Source organism: Delphinapterus leucas, chromosome 9 (genome assembly GCF_059928025.1).
Source record: "Delphinapterus leucas isolate spDelLeu-1000000601 "Yukka" chromosome 9, BTC_Dleu_Yukka2, whole genome shotgun sequence".
Taxonomy (NCBI): Eukaryota; Metazoa; Chordata; class Mammalia; order Artiodactyla; family Monodontidae; genus Delphinapterus; species Delphinapterus leucas.
The window spans coordinates 22214136-22238164 of record NC_143137.1 but is presented as its reverse complement, the minus strand read 5'-3'; the positions used below and the strand labels follow the sequence as shown (position 1 = coordinate 22238164).

Below are 24029 nucleotides of genomic sequence, written 5' to 3'. Positions count from 1 at the left end.
AAGTTTGTTATCTCATTGAAAGAATGTAAAATGTATGGATTGGTGATATCACACAGGTGGGTGTCTACAGTCTTGAGAATTTGACATGCAGGTGGGAATTTTACCATGTGGGAATTTAGTTGAGTTCTTAGACTGCCAACAGGTCAGCCTCAGCCGTGGTCCCTATAAATAAAGTTCAGGAGTGACACTGAATTCTGGACTCTTGGAAGATCCTTGACTATGCGATTGATCCTGTTTTTTGGTGTCCTTTTGGGGGCATATCTACTGTGGAGAAACATCTGTGGGGTAAGTTATGCTTTCTGATGCCTATTTGAATTTTGCTTACCTGATTCACAGAATATCTCACTGTATTTTTGCAGAATAATGAGTGTAAGCGTTCAGCATTTTCAGAGTTCTTTTAGATTTGGAGAGGGGGTAGTGGAAATAATAGGAATGAGTGATAAAAAAAGAGATGAATGAATTTAAAGGAAAAAAAAAAGTGAAAACAGAGCACATGCACCCAATTTCTCTCTGTCCTTAATCTTTTTCCCCTCTGATGATCAGAATGTGGGGATGACAGACATCAGTGAAAATAAAGCTGTTTGGTCATTTGTCTCTGTGTCATCTCAGTAAGTGCTGGGTTACACTCCCATCCACCTCCCTACCTTTCCGGACTTCATCCTCCATGTCACCTTAAGTCCTCCCATCTTCAGATCTAGTGTCTAGGCAGTGGGACCTCATGAAGTGGGAGGACCAGAGCTGCAGACTTCAGCCCAAATCCAACTCTCATGGCTTTGTAGGATCCATCTTTGCTCCAAAGTACTTTGGTTTCAAGATTCTATGAAGAGCTTTAGACAGCATTTCTTGAAGAGTATTCCAGGGAACTAATGAAGTGGCCAAATAAATTTGGCCCAAAAAAGTGGATGAGCAAATAAATTTGGGAATCAGAGAGTTAAACAAACTATAGAATTTCTAGGAACTTTTACTAAATTAGTGTATATTGTAAACCTATAAGAGGGGATCTAGGTTGCTGCAACTATCCTTTTTTTGATCCTCAAACTCCTCCCCACATTTATTTATTTATTTATTTATTTATGCTGAACAACTCAAAGGGCTGTTATTCCTTAGAACACACACCAGGAAATATTAGCCCAATGTATTACTTTTCCCAGTGCCTTCCCATTTTAAAGGAGGACTTCTGGGAGTCTATACATTAACCAAAAGGAATGAGACTCAAATGGAAGATTTTTCAGACCATCTATGGCCAATGGATACTGGGAGGCAGAAGAGACTTGAAGAGCTCACATTCTATCACTTATATATTCCACTGGAGTTCACTGGAAATTGGATGATACTTGATTTCAGAGGGTCTGGGTTCTGGTCCCTTATTATGGCTCTTTGTACCAATCCCTTCCCCACTGCATAAATGGGCAGGGTGGTGATTCAGGAAGTCAGCCTACTCAAAGAAAGGGAGAGAGGAAAAACCTCTGTCACCAAGGAAGGGCTATAAGAAATCCAGCTCTACTACTGAACTTTTTTTAAAGGATATTTGTTTGCTTGTTTTGCAACTTCTCTTTGCTGCCAAGGAGTCCTTGATATCCTTTATTACTCATTGTGTGTGTGCGTGTGTGTGTGTAGAGAGAGAGACACATACACACACACACCATGATTTGTCTGGGTTTCAATTGTCCCTAGCAATACCCCAAGTTTGGGCCACATGAATGGGGTTTGGAGATGGAACTCTGATACATTTCAGTTAACAACAAAAACACCCTAGGTCTACCCAGATGTAAATTTGATTCCTCTTTTGAGCACTTATAAGCACCAAATTAATTATTCTACCTTTTAAAAACTTATTTCTGAAAAACAGGAACAGACAAGTTTTAAAAGCCGATGCTTTATGAGCAGCAGGTGTTACTTGATAATCATTAGCTAAAGGAAAGGTAACTTTACTGGCAAAGTTCCTGCTAGGATTAGGTACAGCTCTTAATTATTATTTAGATAACATTTCCTTGGGGGAAGTAAAGCCATTCTATCAACTCCTCATTCTGGGGATGTGGGTCAGTATACTATTTATTAATTTCTTGATTGTCAAAGAGATTACTGACTGCTGCATTAACCTCTTATGTGCGGAGACTAACAGGAGCAGAAAGCAACAGGAAACAGTGTCTAGGTTTTGTTTTTAAGGTCATGTCTGTGGGTAATATTTTTTAGAGACCAAGTTCTTGAGATCACACCAAGGAATGAAGAACAAATAAAAACTCTGGTGGAATTGGAGGCTGAAGAACATCTTCAGGTATCTGTCCTGGAGGGGGCTTCTGTTTCCCAGAGTGAATACTCCACAGTTAGACACGATGACTAAGATCTCTTACTTTGGGTTGTATCTTGTCTTCTCTGATGAGAAGTATGGAATGCTCACTCATGGAGCTGGGATCCAGAACTCCTGGGCTCTAGTCCCAACTGTATGACATTGGGCAAGTCATCTACCTTCTGCATCTCAGAGAAGGTAGGTGACTTGCCCAATGTCATACTGACTTCTCTCCCATTCAGTATAATGAGGATAAATATACCATTCTTCAATCTCACAGATGTTTTGTAAGAATGAAAAGAGAAATCAAATGTGAAAGTTATTTTGAAAAATTATTGAATAACTTTAATGCATTATTTCCCTCCTAAATAATTTATAGTATTAATATTCTGTTATGAAATGATTTGGATCACCTGAATGTCAACTGTTAAAAAAACTGCCATAGTTTTAAATAATCTTTACCTTCTTCCAGTTTTAATATTTAACCATATGGGGGGAAAACCATATAACACATATGCTGATGCTTGGACATTTAAAAACACTTCTTGCAACATCATAGCAATTCCACAACGATTCTAGTCTTGGAGGCTTGAGGTAAAATAGATAACGAATTGATTTCTTGTAATCTATTCACGCTGAGCTGTCCATTTCCCTGGAATGACCCAGTCCTTGCCTTGGCCTTTTATCCCTTTCAGCTTGATTTCTGGAAATCACCCACCATCCCAGGAGAGACAATCCATGTCTGAGTTCCCTTTGTCAGCATCCAGGCAGTCGAAGTTTCCTTAAAGTCCGAGGGAATTGCTTATTCCATTGTGATTGAAGACGTTCAAGTAATTATCCCACAGCCCACTCTTCCAGAGGCTTGCTGGTCCATATGAACTGAAGGTCCATCCTCTTTTATCTTTGGGTACCCTCTGCCAGGGAAGGGACCTGTGGGTACCACTAGGGCCTTCCTGAAGTCTGGACTACCCCTGCAGTGGGTAGGAAGGTTCTATCCCTCTCTTTTTTGCATTTGGTACAAGTGGATATGGTAATAAAAAAATGTAATGGAAAGGGCAAAAAAGAGTCTCTGGTATGAAATACAAAGGGCAAACTGAAGAGTGTGAGTCAAAGTAGGCAAATATAAGTTGTTACTCATTTACTTTTTAATTGGAGGTTACCTCTGACCCTGGGTTCCCAGAAAGGGAGAATGAGCCATAACACAGCCACAGGACTGACTGTCATCCTGTATTTGCAGCATCTGTCTGGCCCGAAGTCTCATTAATGCCCCATCCCCTTTCAGGGTGCTGCCAGAATAAGGGAAAGGCATGACCCCAAAGCCTATAGGACAGAAAGGAGAATGCTTGGGATTGGGGCCTGAATGTCACCACTTCCCTCACAACTGTAGATTCAAATGCATTGCTATAAACTAATCATAGGTGTGACTGATTTATCTTAGGTTCTCTTGGACAAGGAGAATGAAGAAATGTTACTCAGAGAAGAGAACAGAATGTTAACTTCAACTTTGAACTTTGAGGCTTATCTATACCTTGGAAGAGGTAGGTGTTTCAAAATGAACATCAGAGAAATGGGCCATGCTTTCCTCTGATAACAAGGCCTATACTTCCACTTGGTGATTTAATGGAAATTATTCTCATATTATTTCCTAACTTCTCCAAATTTCCCTAGGATTTCACAGCCAGTATCAGTGTCACTGCCTTAAGTTAGGACCTGAAGCCCACCTGCCCATCCCAGTAGCCACTGCATTATTTAGAAGTGTCCAGGAGTGGCTTAAGTGAGCACAAGACAGCCTCTAATGCTCACACTCTCCCCTCGAGGTCCCCTGGCTGATTTCTGACCTGTGCCACCCACAAGCCATCTGAGAGCTGTGCTTTATGGCTACCACTGATGATGGAATCAGGGGAAACTTGATACCACTGACTTCCAGCCAACGGTGGAGTCTCCCAACCTGCCAAATTCTCCTAGACCTCATGGCAGCAAAGTCTTGTGCAATTTCTCTGCTATCTTTCCTGAGTTTTGTTGGTGTGAAGAATGCCCCTTCCTTCACCTGGATCACCTGGACAGTGCTACATCTGCCTCTTTGTGACACATAGCTTTTCTTGGGGGGTACAGGTGTCTGCTTGCACTAACTGATTTGGGAGGGTGGGGGAGGGGATGAGGAGATGGGGGTTGGGGGTTAAGGAGAGAGGTGGAGGAGCAGGAAAGAGCCAGAGAGGAGATTGTCTGGTAGGTGCTGATTCCCTAAATCAGCAATTCTAAAATGCAGAGAACTTAGAAAACAATTTTCCCCCTGCATTTATTTGGTGGCAAACCCTGACCCGAACTAAACTCATTTAGGGGCAAAATCTGACCTGAACTGACTTGCTACTCACTTATTTTACTACCAGAAATATTAATGTGCTTGAGTATGGAGCACTGCCACATGTGTAAAATGTATTTTTCTTTTTAAAATTGCACACACACACACAAATCTTAATTTGAAATATGTATGGTCCCTAAAGGGTTTCAGAGTACGGACTGTGGACCAGTACAGAGAGTGAGGGAGAAAAGGGAGTAGCCGAAACAGGATGCGCTCCCTCCTTTGCCTGGCCTCACAAATTGCTGTCCACGTCCTACGGAGACCAAATGCTGGCAACAGCTGGAGGAGCCGTTTTCATGTCGATCACTCTCCAGACATGCCCAGACATGTCTCAATCCCAGTAATGGACACAGTTTGGGTGCCCCAGCTGTACAGGATTGCAATCAGCCCTGCAAATAGGAGCCGAAGTGGCTTGTGGCAGAAGTGCCTCTGAGGCAGGCACCCCGATGCCCCGGCCTGAACCAACCCGGCTGCGTTTTACAGCGTCTGCTTCTAAATCCACCTTTTCTTTTTTTGGTGCCACTACCATTTGTGTTCCTCTGTTAGTGAGGGGAAGATGCTTTCTGGCTGGGGAAGTTCCACCTCAGAGCTGGCTTGAGGCAAGCCACAGGGAAACCAAAGCAGTGCTATTTCGTTTGAAGCACAAAACTGGAAAGAGCCGGCTCCGCTGCCACAAAATGGCTTCCCTTTTCCCAGCCCCTACGGATGCCCAGTGACTCATCATCTCTTAGCTTTGATTCCAGCGTCCCCAGTCCCACAGCATCTGCCGCGTGGCCCTCTCCATTCTCTGAGGGAATGGAAATGGAGGAGAGAGAAAAGTCACTAATGGATGCACCAGATTATTCATTTGCAAATGTGTATTTCTTCATCTTAAACATTTCAGATTTCCTGAGAAATGGATAACCTCGTTGCTGAGCACCCTGGTCTAGTGAGCAAAATGAACATTGTCTATTCTTTCAAAAACCGGCCCATGAACGAGCTCAAGGTACACAGGTGCAGTGATGATTTTTTCCTCTCGATGCTTCTAGAATCCCGGTCTTCAGGCGGGCCGTCAGTACAGTCTCTGCCTGCAGAGCTGTGTCTTTTTTTTTTTTTTTTTTCCTCTCCTCCTAACCAGTCCTTGCTGGTTTTGACTATCCACCTCCCTGCTTCCCCCACCTCCCTTTCTTCTTCTTTTTATTGCGCGAGCTGACGCAGGCCTGCAGGAGTGAATTAATGTTCTCCTCTTGATAGATTTGCTCTCAGGGAAACAGGCGTATGCACCAATAGGAACAGAGGAAGGGGGAGGTGGTTCGGGCCCCTGGGTGAGCTGGGAAGGGGGAGGTATTCTGTAATTAATCAAGGTAGCCGTGCTGTGCCTTGTTTTTCTTTTACTCGTTTCTTTTGTTTTTGTTTTTTAAAAAAAAAAGAAAAAGAGATAAAAGTTCCAGGTACTTGCTGGAGCCTCATTTAAAACCAAAACAGTTCTTGTGGTGTGCAGAATGATGGGCAACCAAATGGCAAAGGCAAATGCCCTGAAACGCAGGCATTTTTTACTTGCTAGCCGGAAAAAGGTTATGGTTTTACTTCAACCTGTACACGCTGACAACAGTTAGTGCTGATAATTTCAAGCTTTTTCACCTTGCCTTGCAAAAGAGTGAAAAGTATTTCCCCAGATTTCCTAGAAAGTTTGTTAAGGGTGGGGAGGAAGATAATGTCACAACTCCCTGCTAAATTTGGAAACATTATGGCTGCGGACCAACGGACTCACTGGGACAGATGGATTTCTCCAGAGCGGTTCTCCGGAAGCGGGCCTGGGAGGAGTGGTTTGCCTACTTTATGACACCGCGGCACATTTGCTCATATTTACTACCTTCTTTTCTTTTGATTTCCTTTTCCCTGTTTCTCCTACAGTTGGGTCAGGAAACCCCAGATTCTCCTCCCCCTTGGATTTTCCTGGACTTTCCTTCTCCCCGGTGTTTCGGTGGTTCGTGGTTGAGAATGTTATTTGTTTTCCAAAGTTCCCTATGTGAGCTCTTTGGAGGAAAAAGCATGAAACACTTTAAACTAAAACTCTCAAAACGCTTGAAAAGTAATTTTTAGCAGGGATTTACATTTCTCATTTACCTTATCTGTGATGTTTAGAATGCTGCAGGAAGATAGAAGTTGATGGTGCAAAAATAATCTTTTCCTCCCCATTTACTGATTCAATTGGCAAAGCCACTGTTCCAAATAAAACTGAGTCCCTTAGATCATAAAATTTAAACTCTGGAAAGGACTTCCAGACCCTACCATCCTGTTTTTATGAAGGACTCAAAAGATTACCACAAGCATTTTTATTACAAAAATAACACAATCATTGCAAAAAATGGAGAACAGAGAAACAAAAAATGAAAAACATCCCTATTTTACTAATTTCACAACTATGGGATTGATAGCTATTAACATTTTGTTGTGTATCTTTCTATTTTTTCCTCTCTTTTCTTTTCCCCCTCCCTTTTTCTCCTATGTTTGTGTGTGTACATATATATACATACACATGAGCTAGCCTTTTAAGAAATAAAAATGGTATCATACTATTTGGTAATCTATTTTTAAAAATTTATGGCATATGATGAACATATTTTCATGTCATCACGTTACCTGCAATGATTTTTTACAAACATCAAATGATGCCCTTCTTGTTAGCCTGTATTTAAGTTTATATTAAAGGAAAGGGACAAAAAAACCCTACGTTAAATGAAAAGTTAATTGACAGCATCACTGTCTACACCTCCTCCTTCTCAACCACATCAAGTACAGAAAGAGGAACAGACAAGGGGTGTGTGGTGGTGGAGCCATTCACATTTCCACACTTGTTTTGCAGTTCAGCACGGGAGGAGACAAGCTGGCTATCTGGCTAGAGGCTGGGATCCATGCCGGTGAGTAGGTTACACAAGCTACTGCACTGTGAACTGCAAATAAGGTCATTTTGCTCCAAATTCCCCATTTATTTTGTCTTTCTGGGGTCAGGCCCCAACTAACCTCACAGCAATCCCTGTGGTCCTATGGCTGACGCTCTCATCCCAAGTCCTTCTCTTGTCACACAGTCAGGAAACAGACCCATTCAAACCTAATTTGGTATTGCTCCACCCAGCACCCTGGCATGTACCTCCGTACTCCCCCAACCTGCTGGCCACTGCGTGCTCTGTTAAAAGATAGTGAGAGCTATGGGCTTCCTTGGTGGCGCAGTCATTAAGAATCCACCTGCTAGTTCAGGGACACGGGTTCAATCCCTGGCCTGGGAAGATCCCACATGCCGTGGAGCAACTAAGCCCGCGCACCACAACTACTGAGCGTGTGCTCTAGAGCCCGCAAGGCACAACTACTGAGCCTGCGTACCACAACTACTAAAGCCCGCGTGTCTGGAGCCCGTGCTCTGCAACAAGAGAAGCCACTGCAATAAGAAGCCCGTGCACTGCAACGAAGAGTAGCCCCTGCTCGCCGCAACTAGAGAAAGCCCATGCACAGCAACGAAGACTCAATGCAGGCAAAAATGATAAATGAAATAAATTAAAAAAAAAAAAGATAGTGAGCTAAAAGAGATTAAGAGGGTGGCAAGTAAGGACACCAAGAGTCAGATTCAGCATAAGAACAGATTAGAGAACATTGCTTTGCTGCCTGGAGCTCCTAGGGCTGTGGCACGATGTACTAGAGATCTATAAAATCACAAAAGGAGCTTAGATAGAGAATATAAATGGGCTAGAAGAGTTTACTTTGACCTACAGATACAAAGTGGAACAAACTCGTTGAAGGTTTTTCGGTTGTTCTGAAAAATTTTCAAATCTCACTTAAAGTTAGGGTGTAGCGATATGTCTCTTCCACATGTTCGTTGGAATTAGAGTCAGGACACCGTGCTGGGTGTGACCTAGTCTGGTATTTCTTAAGTAATTCAAAAATGACATGCTATAAATCAGAATGTTAATTCATGAGCAAAGGAAATCAATCCACATCAGATCATTCAAGCATGTGCAACCACGTGCATACCGGCTGATACATTTTTCCCTTCAATTAAAATGCAGTTACCTTTAGGGTATTATGAAATGGATATTTAACAGTTGAATAATAATGCCTTAGGATGGCTGAGCACAGGAAATGAATAAATTTTAATCCAGCAGAAACCTCAACTCTACTGCAATTGATCACAAGTAGAAATGTAATTCCCCAAATGGAATTTAACTGGTTCTCTGGGTCTTTAGAGAAGTCTCTGCATAATTAAGTAATCTGATGTTGGTCGTTTTGAGAAGGTATAGCCTGTGTGGTGATTAAGGAAACTGAAAAGATTTCTTTGGTTCATAGATCCCTCTGAGCCACAAACACAGTTGCCCACCATTGCAAAATGCCTCACTAAAATTAATTGGAAGAATTCTGCTTTTGAGAGAGAATGGATAAGTGATACCTGATTTTTATTTAAGTAAATTATTCTGATTGGAAATAAAAGTATCGACACTGGCATATTAAACACGTTAATAGGAGATTGGGCTGTAGTCCTGGAAGACTCTCACTGACCAGCAGTGTTAGTTTATGTTTGGAAAAAACACATTGCCTTAATATTCTCTCCTCTGTTCCCTAGTGAAAGGGGAGTGTGAGATTGACATATATGTTGTCTCTGCTCAGATTGCCTCTGATTATGGAAATGACCCATCCATCACTTTGATTGGATATGATGGACATCTTCCTGCTGCTCTGATGGCTAAGTGTTCTCTCAAACCAAAGGAAGCCTGGACTTTTTCTCTTCAACAAGAATTTAAGGAGATGTGTAGGAACTTCAAAACAAAACAAAAGTGATTTTCTGTTCTTGATTTACCCTAAATGGAATGCCTCATCTCTCAGTAGTGGCCCTGAATTGAGGCATATAGTGATGTTTACAATCATTTCATTTTCTAACACATGATGTCTTTCCATATTGCCTTGGTCAGAGCCCATTTCAGCTGTTAGGCTGGGCTATTAGAGTTCAGTGTTCACTGTGAGTCACCTAGGAGATTTGTTCCAATTATCCCTGTGTTTTGATGGTAGGACTGATAGAAAAGAGGAGGCGGATGTTACCTGCTGACAATTAGATTGCTGTAGGATTTAGGTAGGCAGTACAATGCATCTGGCATTTTACTTACAATCTGTAGAAGAAATCCTCTGTTATATCACAAAAACAAGTTATGCAGTTTTTTTTTCTTTAAAAATCTCATTACAGAACACCATTATGGCAACTGTGACCCCATGTATATTCAGAATGAATCAGAGCTTCAAGTTTATTTTTGAAGAGAGCAGACTACGATAGCATTTTTCAACGTGTGTTCAGAAGGAACTTGTAGAAATAGTAGTACTCATCTCATGAGATACCCTATGAATAAAGGGTTCCACAGTCAAGTTTGGGAAATACTGCCCACTGTATGCCTCTCTTGGAGCTTCATAAAAAACATTAAAACATTAAAAAAAACCTTTAGAAATTCTGAAGTAAATTAGCCAATTTAACCCTGTTATTTTCCCAAAATATTCTATCACAGAACCCTCGGGCTCTCCCCACTATTTTTTTGTTTTTTAATTTTTGTTTTTTGTTGTTATTGTATTAACATTTGAGAGGACTGTGGTTCTACGGAACATGGTTTGGCAGGTATTCATTGGAGGAGATGAGGGCTTATTTACTTCTTGCCTCGGTGAGATGGCCGAGAAGCTCCAAGCAGAACCCTGTGTGAGGACTACTGGTCAAGTCTGTGGGCAAGGGAAATGAGTGCAATTCCAAAAGGGCCTTCCCGTGAGGGATTGGGAGAAATTAACAAAATTCTAAAGGAAACTTCTCATTGGACTGAATGACCGTCTTTTTTTTTTTTTCTGTATTTTCTTTCCGTTGGATTTTAAAGAATCGTATGTGGCAGAAGACCCGGTTCAAGGTATCTGGAAGCCTCAGTGTTGGTGTTGATCCTAACCGGAACTGGGATGTGGGTTTTGGAGGTGAGCATGGGGACTTTCCCCCAGGGATAGTCAGATGTTGTCTGGCCAGATAGCTATTTGCATGGCTTTGCAGTGCTGTCAGCCTGCTAAGCCCATTCAGGATTGAAGCTATTTAAAAACCTATTTGAAAAACACTTCACTAAATTCCCTTCACAGGCACACAGTGCTGTCACTGAGCTCTGAGGAGCATTTAATATATTTTGTCTCACATCTTGGTTTTCCCATAAGCTGTATCCCGGCTCAGCTTCTGAGCTTCCAGAGCAAGACTTTGTGTGGTGGCGGGAAGCGCCGGGAAGCCCTGAACCAACCACTAGAGGGGGTTGGGATCTAGTCACAGGAGAAGCATTACATCATCTATGGATGCTTCGAGAAAGAAAACTAAAATGAAGTACGAATAAGATTAAGAAATTGATTTTCAAAATAGATTCAAAGAGAAAATACTTGCTTCCTGCTCTGCCTTTGTTGACTTACAGCTCTAATTTTTCGGGGTCCAGTGCCAGGCTGGTTGGGGGGCTCCTTTTTGCTTTCAGGCACCAGTTAAAACCCCTTATGTTTCTCTAATCACAGAGTTAAAATGTATTTGGTTTTTCCTCATTAGGTATGATAGCAGTAACATTAGAAACTGTCTTTTCCACTGTAGTGTTCCTAACACCTAGCATAGTGTCTGGCACATAGAAGGCAATCACTAAAGACTTGAAAGACAGATGAATTAATGAGAATCATTGAACCAAGAAAGGATACACTGACAGGATATGGATGAGTGGCAACTTCATTCATCGCTTTTACAAATTCTTTTTTTTTTTTAGTGTAGGAAAGAAAAAAATCAAAGCATCAGATCCAAAATACTGAACAATGTCCAGCAATTCAAAGTCAAAATTTTTCCTGGCTTGTTGTTCTTATTAAATAATCTCCAAATGAGGGGATAGGTTGTATATATACTTTGTCCATATCATTTAGAGACTCTGTGGAGTCCCAGCCTCTACCTGTCCCTTCAGAGTTTCTCTAGCATTCAGAGCCCTGGCCAGGCCACAGTGGACCCACTTCAGTGGTCATGAGTAACTCCAGTAGCTGAGAAAATGAGGCCAAAGGTAGCCTTTTTGTCAAAAGTAATTGTGACTTCCTCACCACAGAAAGGGTATCAGAGGTTCCTTGCATTTGTGGCTTTGTGACTTAGAAGTACAGATGCATAGAATCTTCTACTCTTGGGCTCTAAGAATTGGAAGAAATCCCAGAAAATGAGCTTGCTGAACTCCCACCCAATGCAGGAATTCCATCTATAATATTAAATCTAGCTTTTCTTCCAACAACTCCCACAGAGAGAAGATGATTTAATTTGATAGCTCTTTCTGCCATATAGAGGAGCCATGTTTTTAAAGAAGAGAGATGTGTCCAGAATCTCTTGAGTTAGGTCTCCTGACTGTGTGTTTAGGTAGTAATTCAATCTAACACAATGACAATCTTGCTCTGATTTCCAGAGGAGGAACTGAAGTGATGCATGGTAACTGCCTCCATACACTGTCTCCTTAAAGCTCACTGTTCTCACTTGGCATCTTCTGCATCCCATCACAACCTGGAGCCAGCAACAACCCTTGCTCTGACTCATACCATAGACCCAGTGCCAACTCTGAAGTTGAAGTGAAATCCATAGTGGACTTTATCAAGAGTCCTGGAAAAGTCACGGCCTTCATTACCTTCCACAGCTATTCCCAGCTGCTGATGTTCCCCTATGGGTATACATGTGCCGAGTCACATAAATTTGATGAGCTCGTAAGTTTCTGAAACTTCATTTCAGATACAAACATCCATGGTGTGGACAAATAAGTTTCAGTCATAAAGATAGGTATTGAGATGGGGGTATACTTGTGACAGGTTACAAACATGAATGAGACATAATATGTCCAACCACTGAGAAGATTGTGACACAGGCAAAGGTTTGAAAGACTTGCCTAAATTAAATTTCCTTGGGAAATAGAGTTCATGAAATTATTGTTGCCTTTATCTAGGTGAGCAGGAGCCTGATTCGACTATAAATTCCCAGGATGTGTTTTCTGTTGCTTAGGAAATAATCACTTGGATTTGGACCTGAAGCTCTTGGATCTGTAGTCAGTTGCTCTATGCTAAGCAATGCTGCCTCTCAGCTCTTTGCCTTATACCTTCCTGGTGTCTTTGGCTCTGTGATCCGTCATCATGCTGCACTGGTGTATGCTGGGCATAAAACACTTCCCTAAGGTATCACTTGATACCCTCCATCGTCTTTCCTGTTTCAGGAATGAGCAAACTGGTGGCAGCCTTAAGTCAGATGGTGACATCTCAGGGGGCTGCTTATAATTGAGCAAGTGCTACCCCAGCTGAAGAGAATGTGCAAATATTTCCAGTTTGGCTTTTAGGCTTGGTTTTTGAAACCCATATATTAGAGATAAACCCTGAGATGGGACCTTTTGGTCAGTTTACTTTCAAGTAGATTGTTGTCAGCAGCTAGCAGAAATGGAATAGATTATTCAAATTCAGGTGTATCTTTCATCTTATCAGTTGCATTTTAGCCCCTGTAAGGCAGTTTTCAGGGTTTTGATGGTGAATATTATCACTAAAGGTTGAATCAAGGGAGAGAGAATGTCAGAGTTGAATATCAAAGGTACTTTTAGTAGCTCTAGATAACCTTACATTACCTAAACCTGGTGCTTAAATCTCTACCATATAGTCATCCAGCCTATGATTGGATAGCTCCCTGCCTCCAAGGGAGCCTTTTCCATGTTGGGGCAGATTTGATTGTTTGAGCTCAAGCCTTCTGCTTATGGTTTTCACATACCAGCCCTGGTTTATCGTCTTGCTCCAGAGAGTAAGTTTATTTCCCTTTGAGAGACAAATTCATTAATTACTTGAAGATAGTAACCTGCTTCTCCTAGGTTTTTCCTTATCTTTGCTAAGTACCCCCGTCCCTTCAAGCCCTCAGAATATGTCCCCAACTTCCCTCACCCTTCTGGTTGCTATTTTACGAATATGCTTTGATTTGTCTGTGTTCTTCAAGGGCAGCTCCCAGAAGTGAATGTAAAACTCGCGTTGTGGGGTTAACAAGCATAGTGCAGAGCATGACCGTAACTGCCCTCATCCAGCTTATGCAGTTGAGGGTCACATTAGCTTTTTGGCAGTGGCGTCGTGCCGTTGACTCATGTTGGGCTCATTGACAGCCGAAACCCCCAGGCTCTCTGAGTATTCTGCTGAGCCAGGTTTCCCCCATCTGGTAATTGTACAGTCGTTTTCCTGGACCCAAGTTCAAGACCTTACATTTATCCCTAGCAAGGACAGTAAAGCCTCAATCAGTCAAAATTGGAACCCTCAAATAATGGAAAATACTTTGCTGAGCTCTACTTCTTGGAAAAAGAGACAATCATAGGGAAATAAGCCAATGTAGGGATCTAGTTTAAAAAAGAAAACCAACTTCCTGGATACATCCTTGAGTCAGTACACATTCTCTTTAGCCCCTTACTCCCACCCTATTTCCATCCACACTCCTGAACAAGGAGAGCTGGTGGCAAAATAATGACCCTGGTGTATTTATTGCAAGAACCTGAAAGATCAAATAAACAACGAGGGTCTGTTGTATTTTCAGAGCCAACAGAAGTGAACTTGTGCTTACTTCCCAGTGAAAATGGTTGAAACAAAAAGGGTGTTGTGCTTAATTAACCAGAGTCCAGTTCATCAGACTGTCCCATTCTACATTCTGCAACTGGGCATCTGTTCTTCCAAGAGACAAGCACTATCTATCCACCTTTCCTTGGTTCTCTCACTCTAAAATGAAGTGGCCCAAAAGGCTGCCCAGTCTCTGACAAGCCTGCACAGCACCAAGTACAAAATGGGACCTGTCTGCTCAGTCATCTGTAAGTATCTAACGTGTTTTTACAAATGACCCACTAAGATAGCAGGCACCATGTGATTTGGGGTCAAAGCCTTTAAATGCTCTGACATGAAACGAGTAGGCCTTAAAAATGCAGGGAACCCAAACTTACAAAGTTTTCTTCGGCGAGGCTAGATCTCCTCCATGATATACTTACTATGTGGTATTTAGAGCAAAGAACTTCCTAAATATTTGAGTTGTGTGTTCTCTGCTCTGCTTGTCCTGATCCTTATGGCTCACTCTCATTATGTGGAATTTCTTTGCCTGAAAATGGGCATTTATCAAGACTCTGACCTAAGTTACCACTTTTATTAATTACCCATTTCTTGACTAAGAGAGGCTCACGCCCTAAGTAAACCCATGGACTGTATGTGGGGACAGAATGGGTGCAACTCTTAAGAGGACCCAGAGGTTTCAGTGGATAGACCCTGTTGCAGCCATTTGTCCATGCAGAGCTTGGGAAAACAAAGAGGAGGACAAGTCAGGAGTAATGGCAATGGCAGGTATAAAGCTTGGGAGCCTGCTGTCAGACTTCCCGATGCTCCCCTCTCCCATAGTAAATCGAGATAAGAACAAGAAATGACTGCAGCGCTGTTGGAAATCCTAATGCACCCACATGCAGATTCTTAGTCCTCCAAAGGAATTCCCTCACTTTGTTATGGACAAAGCCAGAAACTCAGGACCCCACAGTTGAATGCCCAGGAGTTCCCTAGTGCTCCCATGCCCATGGATCCTTTGGAAACAAATGACTTTTGTAGGCACCCACTGTGCCTAAAACACACGCTTTTATTGAGCATATATTATGTGCTAATCATTGTATATGATTATATACCTGTCTCCAAGTACTGGAGACATAATGAACCCACAGAGAACTCACTGTTTAATATGGGAGATGAAGGGGAAGAAAAACTTTAGTATGATATGTGCAATAGTAGGCTATACATGGTACAAAAGTATTAGAAAGTTGGGGGGATTTGATTTCATCTAGGAAGAGGGCAGGATTTTGAAGGCTAGAGAAGGGGAAGAGGAATGGGACAATCTGGCTCATTAACAGCACATGCAAAGGCACAGCTGTGTGAAACTGCATGATGGGCTCTGTGAACTACAAGAAGGAATGAAAGTGGTAACAAGAGTCGGGGAGTTCAAGTTTTTGTGTGCCATATTAAAGAATTTAGGTTTTAACCCAAAGGATTCTGGAAGCCATTGGAGCGTTTTCAGCAGGGCAGCGAGTGCACTGAGGCATTGTGTTTTAGATAAAACACATTAGCAGCAACATGGAGGATGTGGTGATGATGGACTAGAAGTAGGAACATCCCACAAGAAGAGCAGGAAGAGTTCAGAGGAGAGATGATGGCTCACACTACAGCAGTGCCAGTGAGGAATGAAGGGCGACATTTACAAGGTAAAGTCAAAAGTTTTTTGTCGTTTATCAGAAGTGGAGAGTTTCTCACTGATGGTCATTGAATGGTGCCATTAACTGAGGGAGACATCCAGGAAGGTGAAGGAGGGGTGGGGTTGGAAAGATGAGTTCAGCTCTAGACATACTGAGGTTGAGATAAGTGTGGTGTTTTCAAGTGGAGATGTCCTGTAGGCTTTGGGCTGTATACCCCTGGGATTCTGCAGAGAGAGAGATTTAAGGGTAGTTGACACAGAGAAGGTGGTTGGAACAGGAGAGCAAGGAGGTCATCTGAAGTGGGAAAAGCCCTGGACAGAGGAGGGGAGTAAGATGTTAAGCAGCAGAAGTGGTTAGCAATGATGGAGGGCATGGCAGCAGGGCTGGGCAGAGAGGCCAAAAACCTTGCATTTCAGAAACCAGGGAAGGAGCAATTGTTAGGAAGGAGGCAGTGGTTAACAATGACACAAAGGTCACAAAAAGGTCAAATGTGAAAAGGACAGAACATTTACCATTGGGTTTTCATTACTAGCTTATGGTGACCGTAACCAGAGCAGTTTCAGAAGAGTGAGGGTTACTGGAGGAGTACGTGGGATGGGAGAAGGGGAGGCCCAGTGAGTAGACTACTCTTCAGAGGAGCATGGATGAGAAGGGAAGGAGAGAGAGGAATGGAGGGTTTTGTTTTTGAGATAAGAGATTTGTTTATTGACTGTGGGAAAAGGAACAATAGAGAGGGAGAGGTGGAAGATATAGGAGAGAGAAGAAATGACCAAGGCAGTGCTGTTCCAAAGAGGGGGAGAATAGGGGCAAGAAAGGGATAAGCAGAGGTGGGCAGATCAGGCTTGAACAAGAGGAGAGTGTGCCGACATGCTGGGGACACTGACATAGCTCTATCTGTAAGAGGGTGATGGTGGGAATCTGAGGGAGAGCACACTTGTTAGTAATGGTTTTCTTTTTTTTTTTTAAAGCGTACTTGATTTTTTAAAAAAATTTATTTTATTTTTGGTTGCGTTGGGTCTTCGTTGCTGCATGTGGGCTTTCTCTAGTTGTGGTGAGCGGGTGCTACTCTTCCTTGCAGTGCGCGGGCTTCTCATTGCAGAGGCTTCTCTTGTTGTGGAACACAGGCTCTAGGACGCGCAGCCTTCAGTAGTTGTGGCACGTGGGCTCAGTAGTTGTGGTGCATGGGCTTAGTTGCTCCACGGCATGTGGGATCTTCCCGGACTAGGGATAAAACCTGGGTCCCCTGCGTTGGCAGGTGGATTCCTAACCACTGTGCCACCAGGGAGGTCCCAGTCATGGTTTTCTTAATGGGAGTCTTGGAGAGCAGAGGAGTAATAGTTTACTCACCATATCTAGAACACTTAATGGAAATCCCAAAACTACGGATTTGGTAATATTTCAGAGCATGAAAGTTTCTCTTTTTTTCCAGATTATGGTTTTCTTTCTTTCTCTCTTTCTTTTTTGCTATTATGATGTATTTTTAAAACTTCATAGAAAAAAGAGTCTAATAATGATTTTACTTTATTATCAGTTTCAATTTCATTAATGTTTTGTCATTGAACACAAATATATTATCTAGTTGTAATCAATGTCTGCGTTTAGCTTTTTTTCATGTAACATCATTTCCCATATAGTTCTTTAAAAAATTTATTTTATTTATTTATTTTTTTTGTGGTACGCGGGCCTCTCACTGTTGTGGCCTCTCCCGTTGCGGAGCACAGGCTCCGGACGCGCAGGCTCAGCGGCCATGGCTCACGGGCCCAGCCGCTCCGCGGCATGTGGGATCTTCCTGGACCGGGGCACGAACCCGTGTCCCCTGCATCAGCAGGAGGACTCTCAACCACTGCACCACCAGGGAAGCCCAAAAATTTATTTTATTGAAGTATAATCGATTTACAATGTTGTATTAACTTCTACTGTATAACAAAGTGATTCAGTTATACATATATATATTCTTTTTCATATTCTTTTCCATTATGGTTTATCACAGGATATTGAATATAGTTCCCTGTGCTATACAGTAGTACCTGTTGTTTATCCATTCTCTATATAATAGTTTGCATCTGCTGATCCCAAACTCCCAATCCATCCCTCTCCCATCCCCCTTGGCAACCACAAGTCTGTTCTCTATGTCTGTGAGTTGTGTTTCTGTTTCATAGATAAGTTCATTTGTGTCATACTTTAGATTCCACATATAAGTGCTATCATATGGTATATCTTTCTGACTTCATTTGGTATATAATCTCTAGGTCCATCCATGTTGCTGCAAATTACATTATTTCATTCTTTTTTTATAGCTGAGTAGTATTCCATTGTACATTTCCTACATAGTTTTATGTTATTTCCGCTCTAGGTATTTGTTATTCAATTATACTGCTATATCCCAGTTATTGGGCCTTTGGATTGTTTCAACTTTTTGCTAAATAGTGCTACTATGAACATATTGGCACAAACCTCTTTTCCTTTTAGGCGATTCCCAAGTCAAATGCAATGAACAGCTTTGGAGCTCTATCTACATATTTTTTAGGCTATTCTCTGGGAAGACTGATCTTACAGTTGCCCAGACCTTTTTAACTGTGTTCCATGTGGGATTGTCCTCCCCTTTGGTGGGGGAACAAAGGGAGGAGGGCCCCCTGAGTGGTGGCAGTGGGGTAGAAGGCCATTATGGCCACTTGAGGCTCAGGAATGCATGTTTTCTCTGGTTGGCCACCTCTGAGTGGAGGCTGGAGTTCAGAATGTCAGCAGAATGGCATAATTTGCCCCTGAGACACATACATGGGGTCTCAGCCATTTTATTACAAGGAATCTAGTTTTCCACCTTCCTTTTCTGAGGTTTTTACAAGTACTGTAGACCTTGAAAGGCCTACATTTAGTATGTTTTTTTTGGTAAAGTCACAGATGTTGAAATGTCAGACAAGTATAGGGTTTGCTGTCTGATCTTTTGTAATGTGACCATTAATGGTTAATCAAGTTCTTGCTGCATCTCTGTCCAGAGCTGACTCTGTTATCCTTGATTCTGGCCTCATTCCAGCTTGGACAAGCACTGCCTCTAAGAACGAGTCCCAGTTAAGTACTTTTTGCCTCTTGCCCCTGATTGGTATGCAGCTCTGGGCTGAATACCTGCTTCGCTCCACCCAAGACATGGCTGGACGTCTGTGGTGGGTGAGACATTTTCTGGGCAGTTTCTCATCTGGAAAGGTCTATAAGGAGCTGCATCACAACAGGTGTTTGGTCCAGAAGTTGTTACTTGAGTCTTTCTCAGGGGAAAATAAAACACAGACCTTGGGGAGAGAGGTCTGGGTTTGAGTTATAGTTCCATCACTTTGGAACCAAGTAACCTTGGGCAGGTCACTCAAGCCCGGTCACTCAAACCAGGTTCCCTTGGTTTTTTCATCTATGAAATGGGTTGTTGAGAAGCTCTAAAGATAGAATGTAGAATAAAAGAGTTCACTAACTCGAAGGCACTATATAAATGTTGCTTGTTAGTTTCCTGGTGAACTACTCTCCTCCAGATACCTCTGATCCTTAATGTGGTCCAACTTTTCGGATGGGATCTTAGTCATTTATTGATAATGATGATTATAATCACAGCTGACATTTACTGAATGCCTATTCTACATACATTATCCCATCTCCTTCACTTAATCTCTCTGAGATTTCCTCATCTGTAAAATGGGACTAATACTAATATCTACTTGTGACACAGGTGAGGATTAAATAAACCAATTTAGCATAACGTCTAACACATTTAATAAGCACTCAACAATTGATCGAATCATGAACATTATATTATCCTATTTAATTCTCACTGCCCTATGAAGTAAGTAGTAATATTATCCTTATTTGACAGAAGAAGCGTTTGGGATTCAGATAAGTGACTGTCTTAGGTCACCCAAATAATGATTTGCAGAATCAGGATTCAATCTGAAGCCAGTCCACTGTGGACCTCTTAGTGGGATCATCTGTGTCATGTGACCACACCAAAGATATAAGTTAGTAATTTGGTACCCAGGAAAATTCAGTTCAAGTCAGCAGCCATTTGGTGTTTGTTATTTACCAGGTGCTACTACTGCTGCTGTGGGTGAAGGCAAAGACACAAGACACACGAGTTCATAGTGTTAATTCCCAATATTAACCACTAGTCCTACTTTTCCCTGGTATAACCTCCCTGGTCTTCCCCTTTGCTCGGCCCCATTCTTAGGGATTAGGTGACTCCATTTGACCTCTACCTGCCCTCCCTCGGATGGGCCTCAGAGCCGACCTATTGCTTAGCTCTTCTGAGTCATGATTGTCAGAAGTCTTTGTAGGCTAATGCTACCTTCCTTTATCATTTGTCACGTAAGTGGCCACATATTACACAGGTGCACATTGTTGGTTTTACTCACACATATAGGTGCTGGGCATATTATTTGTTATCAGAGCAAAGCCTGTTCCATCCTTATACTGAAAGTCCCCTGAGAGCAGGGACCAAATCTCTTCCTCTATTTGTAATCCCTTCTCTCCCACCAGAGGAAACAATGTTTACACCTAGCACCCAACTGAAGAAGGAAGTGGTGTAGCCTCCCTAAGCTGTAGAAGATGCCAGTAGGAGAGCAGGCAGGATTCCAAATGGGTGGGTGAAGCCAGAGGCTCCTAAGAACACCAAAGGAAGGCTAAGTATAGTGTCCATTTGAGTAACACCTTTTGCTTTTCAAATTAATCTTGTATTTTTTCATAAGCATGGCCCTCTACTAAGCTATCCCTGTTCTCAAGGTCCATGCAGATAGGGGCCTGACTTATTTTTGATAGTGGTGGAACTTAATATAGAGGTTACATAGCTGTGAGAGGCCAGTGGGAATAGTATAACCAGATTTTATTCTCATTTGCCCTTCAGACCAAGCCAGTGGAGGGAGCATTGACTGGTCTTATGACTCTGGAATCAAATAATCATTTGAATTTGAACTGGGAGACACAGATCGATATGAGTTCCTTCTGCTGGCCAATCAGATCTTACCCACAGTGAAAGAGACCTGGTTTGGCTTGAAGACAGTCATGGAGCATGTGTGAGACCACCCCTATTAAGGCTCTTGGGAATAAACATCATTAAAAGCTCTTTGGTTTGAAGCAAAGTTGGGCTGTGATTATTTATTTATTTTTTAAAATAAATTTATTATTTATTTATTTGTTTATTTTGTCTGCATTGGGTCTTTGGTGCTGTGCGTGGGCTTTCTCTAGCTGCAGTGAGTGGGGGCTGCTCTTTGTTGTGGTGCGTGGGCTTCTCATTGCAGTGGCTTCTCTTGTTGCGGAGCACGGGCTCTAGGCTCACGGGCTTCAGTAGTTGTGGCACGCAGGCTCAGTAGTTGTGGCTCACAGGCTCTAGAGCACAGGCTCAGTAGTTGTGTTGCATGGGCTTAGTTGCTCCGCAGCATGTGGGATCTTCCCGGACCAGGGCTCAAACCTGTGTCCCCTGCATTGGCAGGCGGATTCTTAACCACTGCACCACCAGGGAAGCTCCTGCATTGTGATTATTCCTTTTTCTTTTCTTTTTTTTTTTTTTAAAGATTTGTAATTTTTTTCCTTAAACTTATTTATTTTATTTATTTATTTTTGGCTGCATTGGGTTTTCGTTGCTGCGCGTGGGCTTTCTCGAGTTGCGGCGAGCAGGGGCTACTCTTCATTGCGGTGCACGGGCTTCTCATTGAGGTGGCTTCCCTTGTCGTGGAGCACGGGCTCTAGGTGCGCAGGCTTCAGTAGTTGTGGCTCACGGACTCTAGAGCGCAGCATCAGTAGTTGTGACGCACAGACTTAGTTGCTCTGCGGCATGTGAGATCTTCCCGGACCAGGGCTCGAACCCGTGTACCCTGCATTGGCAGGTGGCTTCTTAACCACTGAGCCACCAGGGAAGCCCCTGATTATTCCTTTTTCTAATCCTGATATAGGAGCATTATATCTTTGATTTATGTTGCCCTTAAACACAGCAACACTGAGCTGTACCCCTTTATCTTTTAATCCCATTTTAAGCAAAATGCTACCAACATCCTTTAAAAATTAAAAACAAAATTGTCGTGAAATATACATACCATAAAACGATTTTAACCATTTTGAGTGTACAATTCAGTGGCACTAAGTACATTCACAGTGTTGTGCAGTCATCACCATCCATCTCCAGAAATTTTCCACCGTCCCAAACTGAAACTCTGTACCCCTTAAGCAATAAGTCCCTGTTCTCCCTCTTTCTAGCCCATGGTAATTCTGTGCTCTTTCTGTCTCTATGAATTTGCCTGTTCTAGGTACCATATATAAATGGAATCATATAGTATTTGTCCTTTTGTGACTGGCTTATTTCACTTAGCAAATGTTTTCGAGATTCACCCATGTTGTGGCATGTGTCAGTTCGTTCATCTTAATAGAGTAGCATCTTAGAGCTAGAAGGGGACTTTCGTGTTTATTTATTCAGTAAATACTAATTAAGCAACTGCATTGTGCTAAGTATCATGCTAGGTGCTGTATCCTCTGGTTGCATGTTACCTTCTGCTTTTCTGTTTCTGGTATGCTGCATCAGAAAAACTAGTGGAGATGCAAACCAATGACGCTCCTTCCTCCAGGCTGCCCCATCAAGTCTGGGTCTCAGATTCCATACAATTTCTCTTTAGACATTGGCTTCCATTAGAGATTTATATTTTCTTCATGTTGATGGCTTTTCCCTCAAGAAAAGGGTGGGAAGTGAATTTCAGCTTGCCTAGAATTCTGGGTACTTGATTCTTTAGTTCACATTTCTTGCAGATTCAGGTCTCAGCTTCTCTTTTTACTAATTTCAAAGCTGAAATCTATCATAGTGAAGTACAGCCCAGCCCACCAAAGGCTGGTGAAAGGATGGTATGGTACCCTACTAGAAGACTGGGGGGGATGGAGTCAAGATGGCAGTGTGGGAAGACACGGAGTACATTTCTCCCCACAACTAGGGCACCTGCCAGACACTGGTGGGGGACCTTGATGCCCAAGAAGACCAAGGTGGGCCTAGGAGTTCACTTCCAGTGTTGGAAGGACAAAAGAGCCCCGATAGAGGCCCCCAGCTCCACAACTCCTGACAAAGACTCTTCTTGACCAAACCTTGGACAGGCTTCCCTGAACTCTCTTTTCTACTAGCCTTGTCCTTGGGCCCTAAGTCAGTCTTAGCAAAGACTCCTGCTAAGTAATCCCCCAATCCTTGACATCTGATTGAGTTGCTCATCCTCCACCATTGATGTCTAAGTCCTTGGCCTGCCTTTAGCAATAATTTGTTAGGTCAGTTAAGCAAGAATCCCCCCTACCCTGATGTCTCCTCTTAACAGTTTTCCATCCACTGATCCCCTTGCTCTGCTATCTTTACGTATTTGAAGTTGAACACAATTACTCTCTCCTATTGTATCTTGAATAAAGTCTTCCTTACAGTTGTAACAAGTGTCAGAATAACATCTCTTTAACACTCTCAACCATGACCCTTGGTTGAATCTACTCCCCTTGAGAAAGTGCAGAAAGTATGAAGATGGTGGGGGACAGTAGGGTGGGAGAGGCTTGTGGGATTTGGGGCACCTAGGACAGACTGAAAGGCCCCAGAGTCCTTGAAGAAGTCATGGAGGTCATGAGTGTCTTCCATTTGTTCTGCTGTGACTTGGTGGAAAGGACACCAGACTCAGAATCTAGTAAATGCAAGAAAGTCTTATTATTAATAATACCATTAAACCTTACCTTTAGCTCAGATTTCAAGGAAAACTGATAATTTATTCAGACAAACACATTCCTCCTGTACCACTTACCTCATATATTTCTGCCTTTTTAGTGGAGTCATAAGAATTAGGTGTCAGATTCATAACAGAAGCCACAAACTTTCATCATGATCTGCTGTCACCAGAGAAGGGCTTGTCAAGTGTGTTAAGTGTGTGGTCTTGGAGCTGGCTTGGGGTTTCTTTGATAGTCTTTATTTATTTATTTTTACTCTAGAGGTAACTTCATCTCAGGTTTATAATCTGGCCTCCTCTATCAGTATAAATTCTATCCAGCACTATGGGACTTGCGTATTTACCCAAAAGACACTATTTAAATACCAAGTGATGAGCATTATAGCACCCTTAGCACAGACTTTTCCAGCCTGAGGAGCAAGTTCCTGACCTTGTAA

At 42.4% G+C, this 24029-nt stretch overlaps 1 protein-coding gene across 1 annotated transcript; it reads left to right on the top strand.

The window, feature by feature from the left end:
• The first annotated feature begins 219 nt into the window (after positions 1-219).
• CPA2 (carboxypeptidase A2) lies at positions 220-23080 on the top strand. The gene is given in 16 exon segments (XM_022581087.2): positions 220-249; positions 251-285; positions 2194-2275; positions 2983-3117; positions 3726-3809; positions 3811-3825; positions 5530-5631; positions 7492-7590; positions 9282-9319; positions 9321-9347; positions 9349-9375; positions 10516-10611; positions 12179-12377; positions 12906-12912; positions 14408-14485; positions 20769-23080. Coding segments are annotated over 16 exon segments (1242 nt in total). The 3' UTR covers positions 20957-23080.
• Positions 23081-24029: the final 949 nt, after the last annotated feature.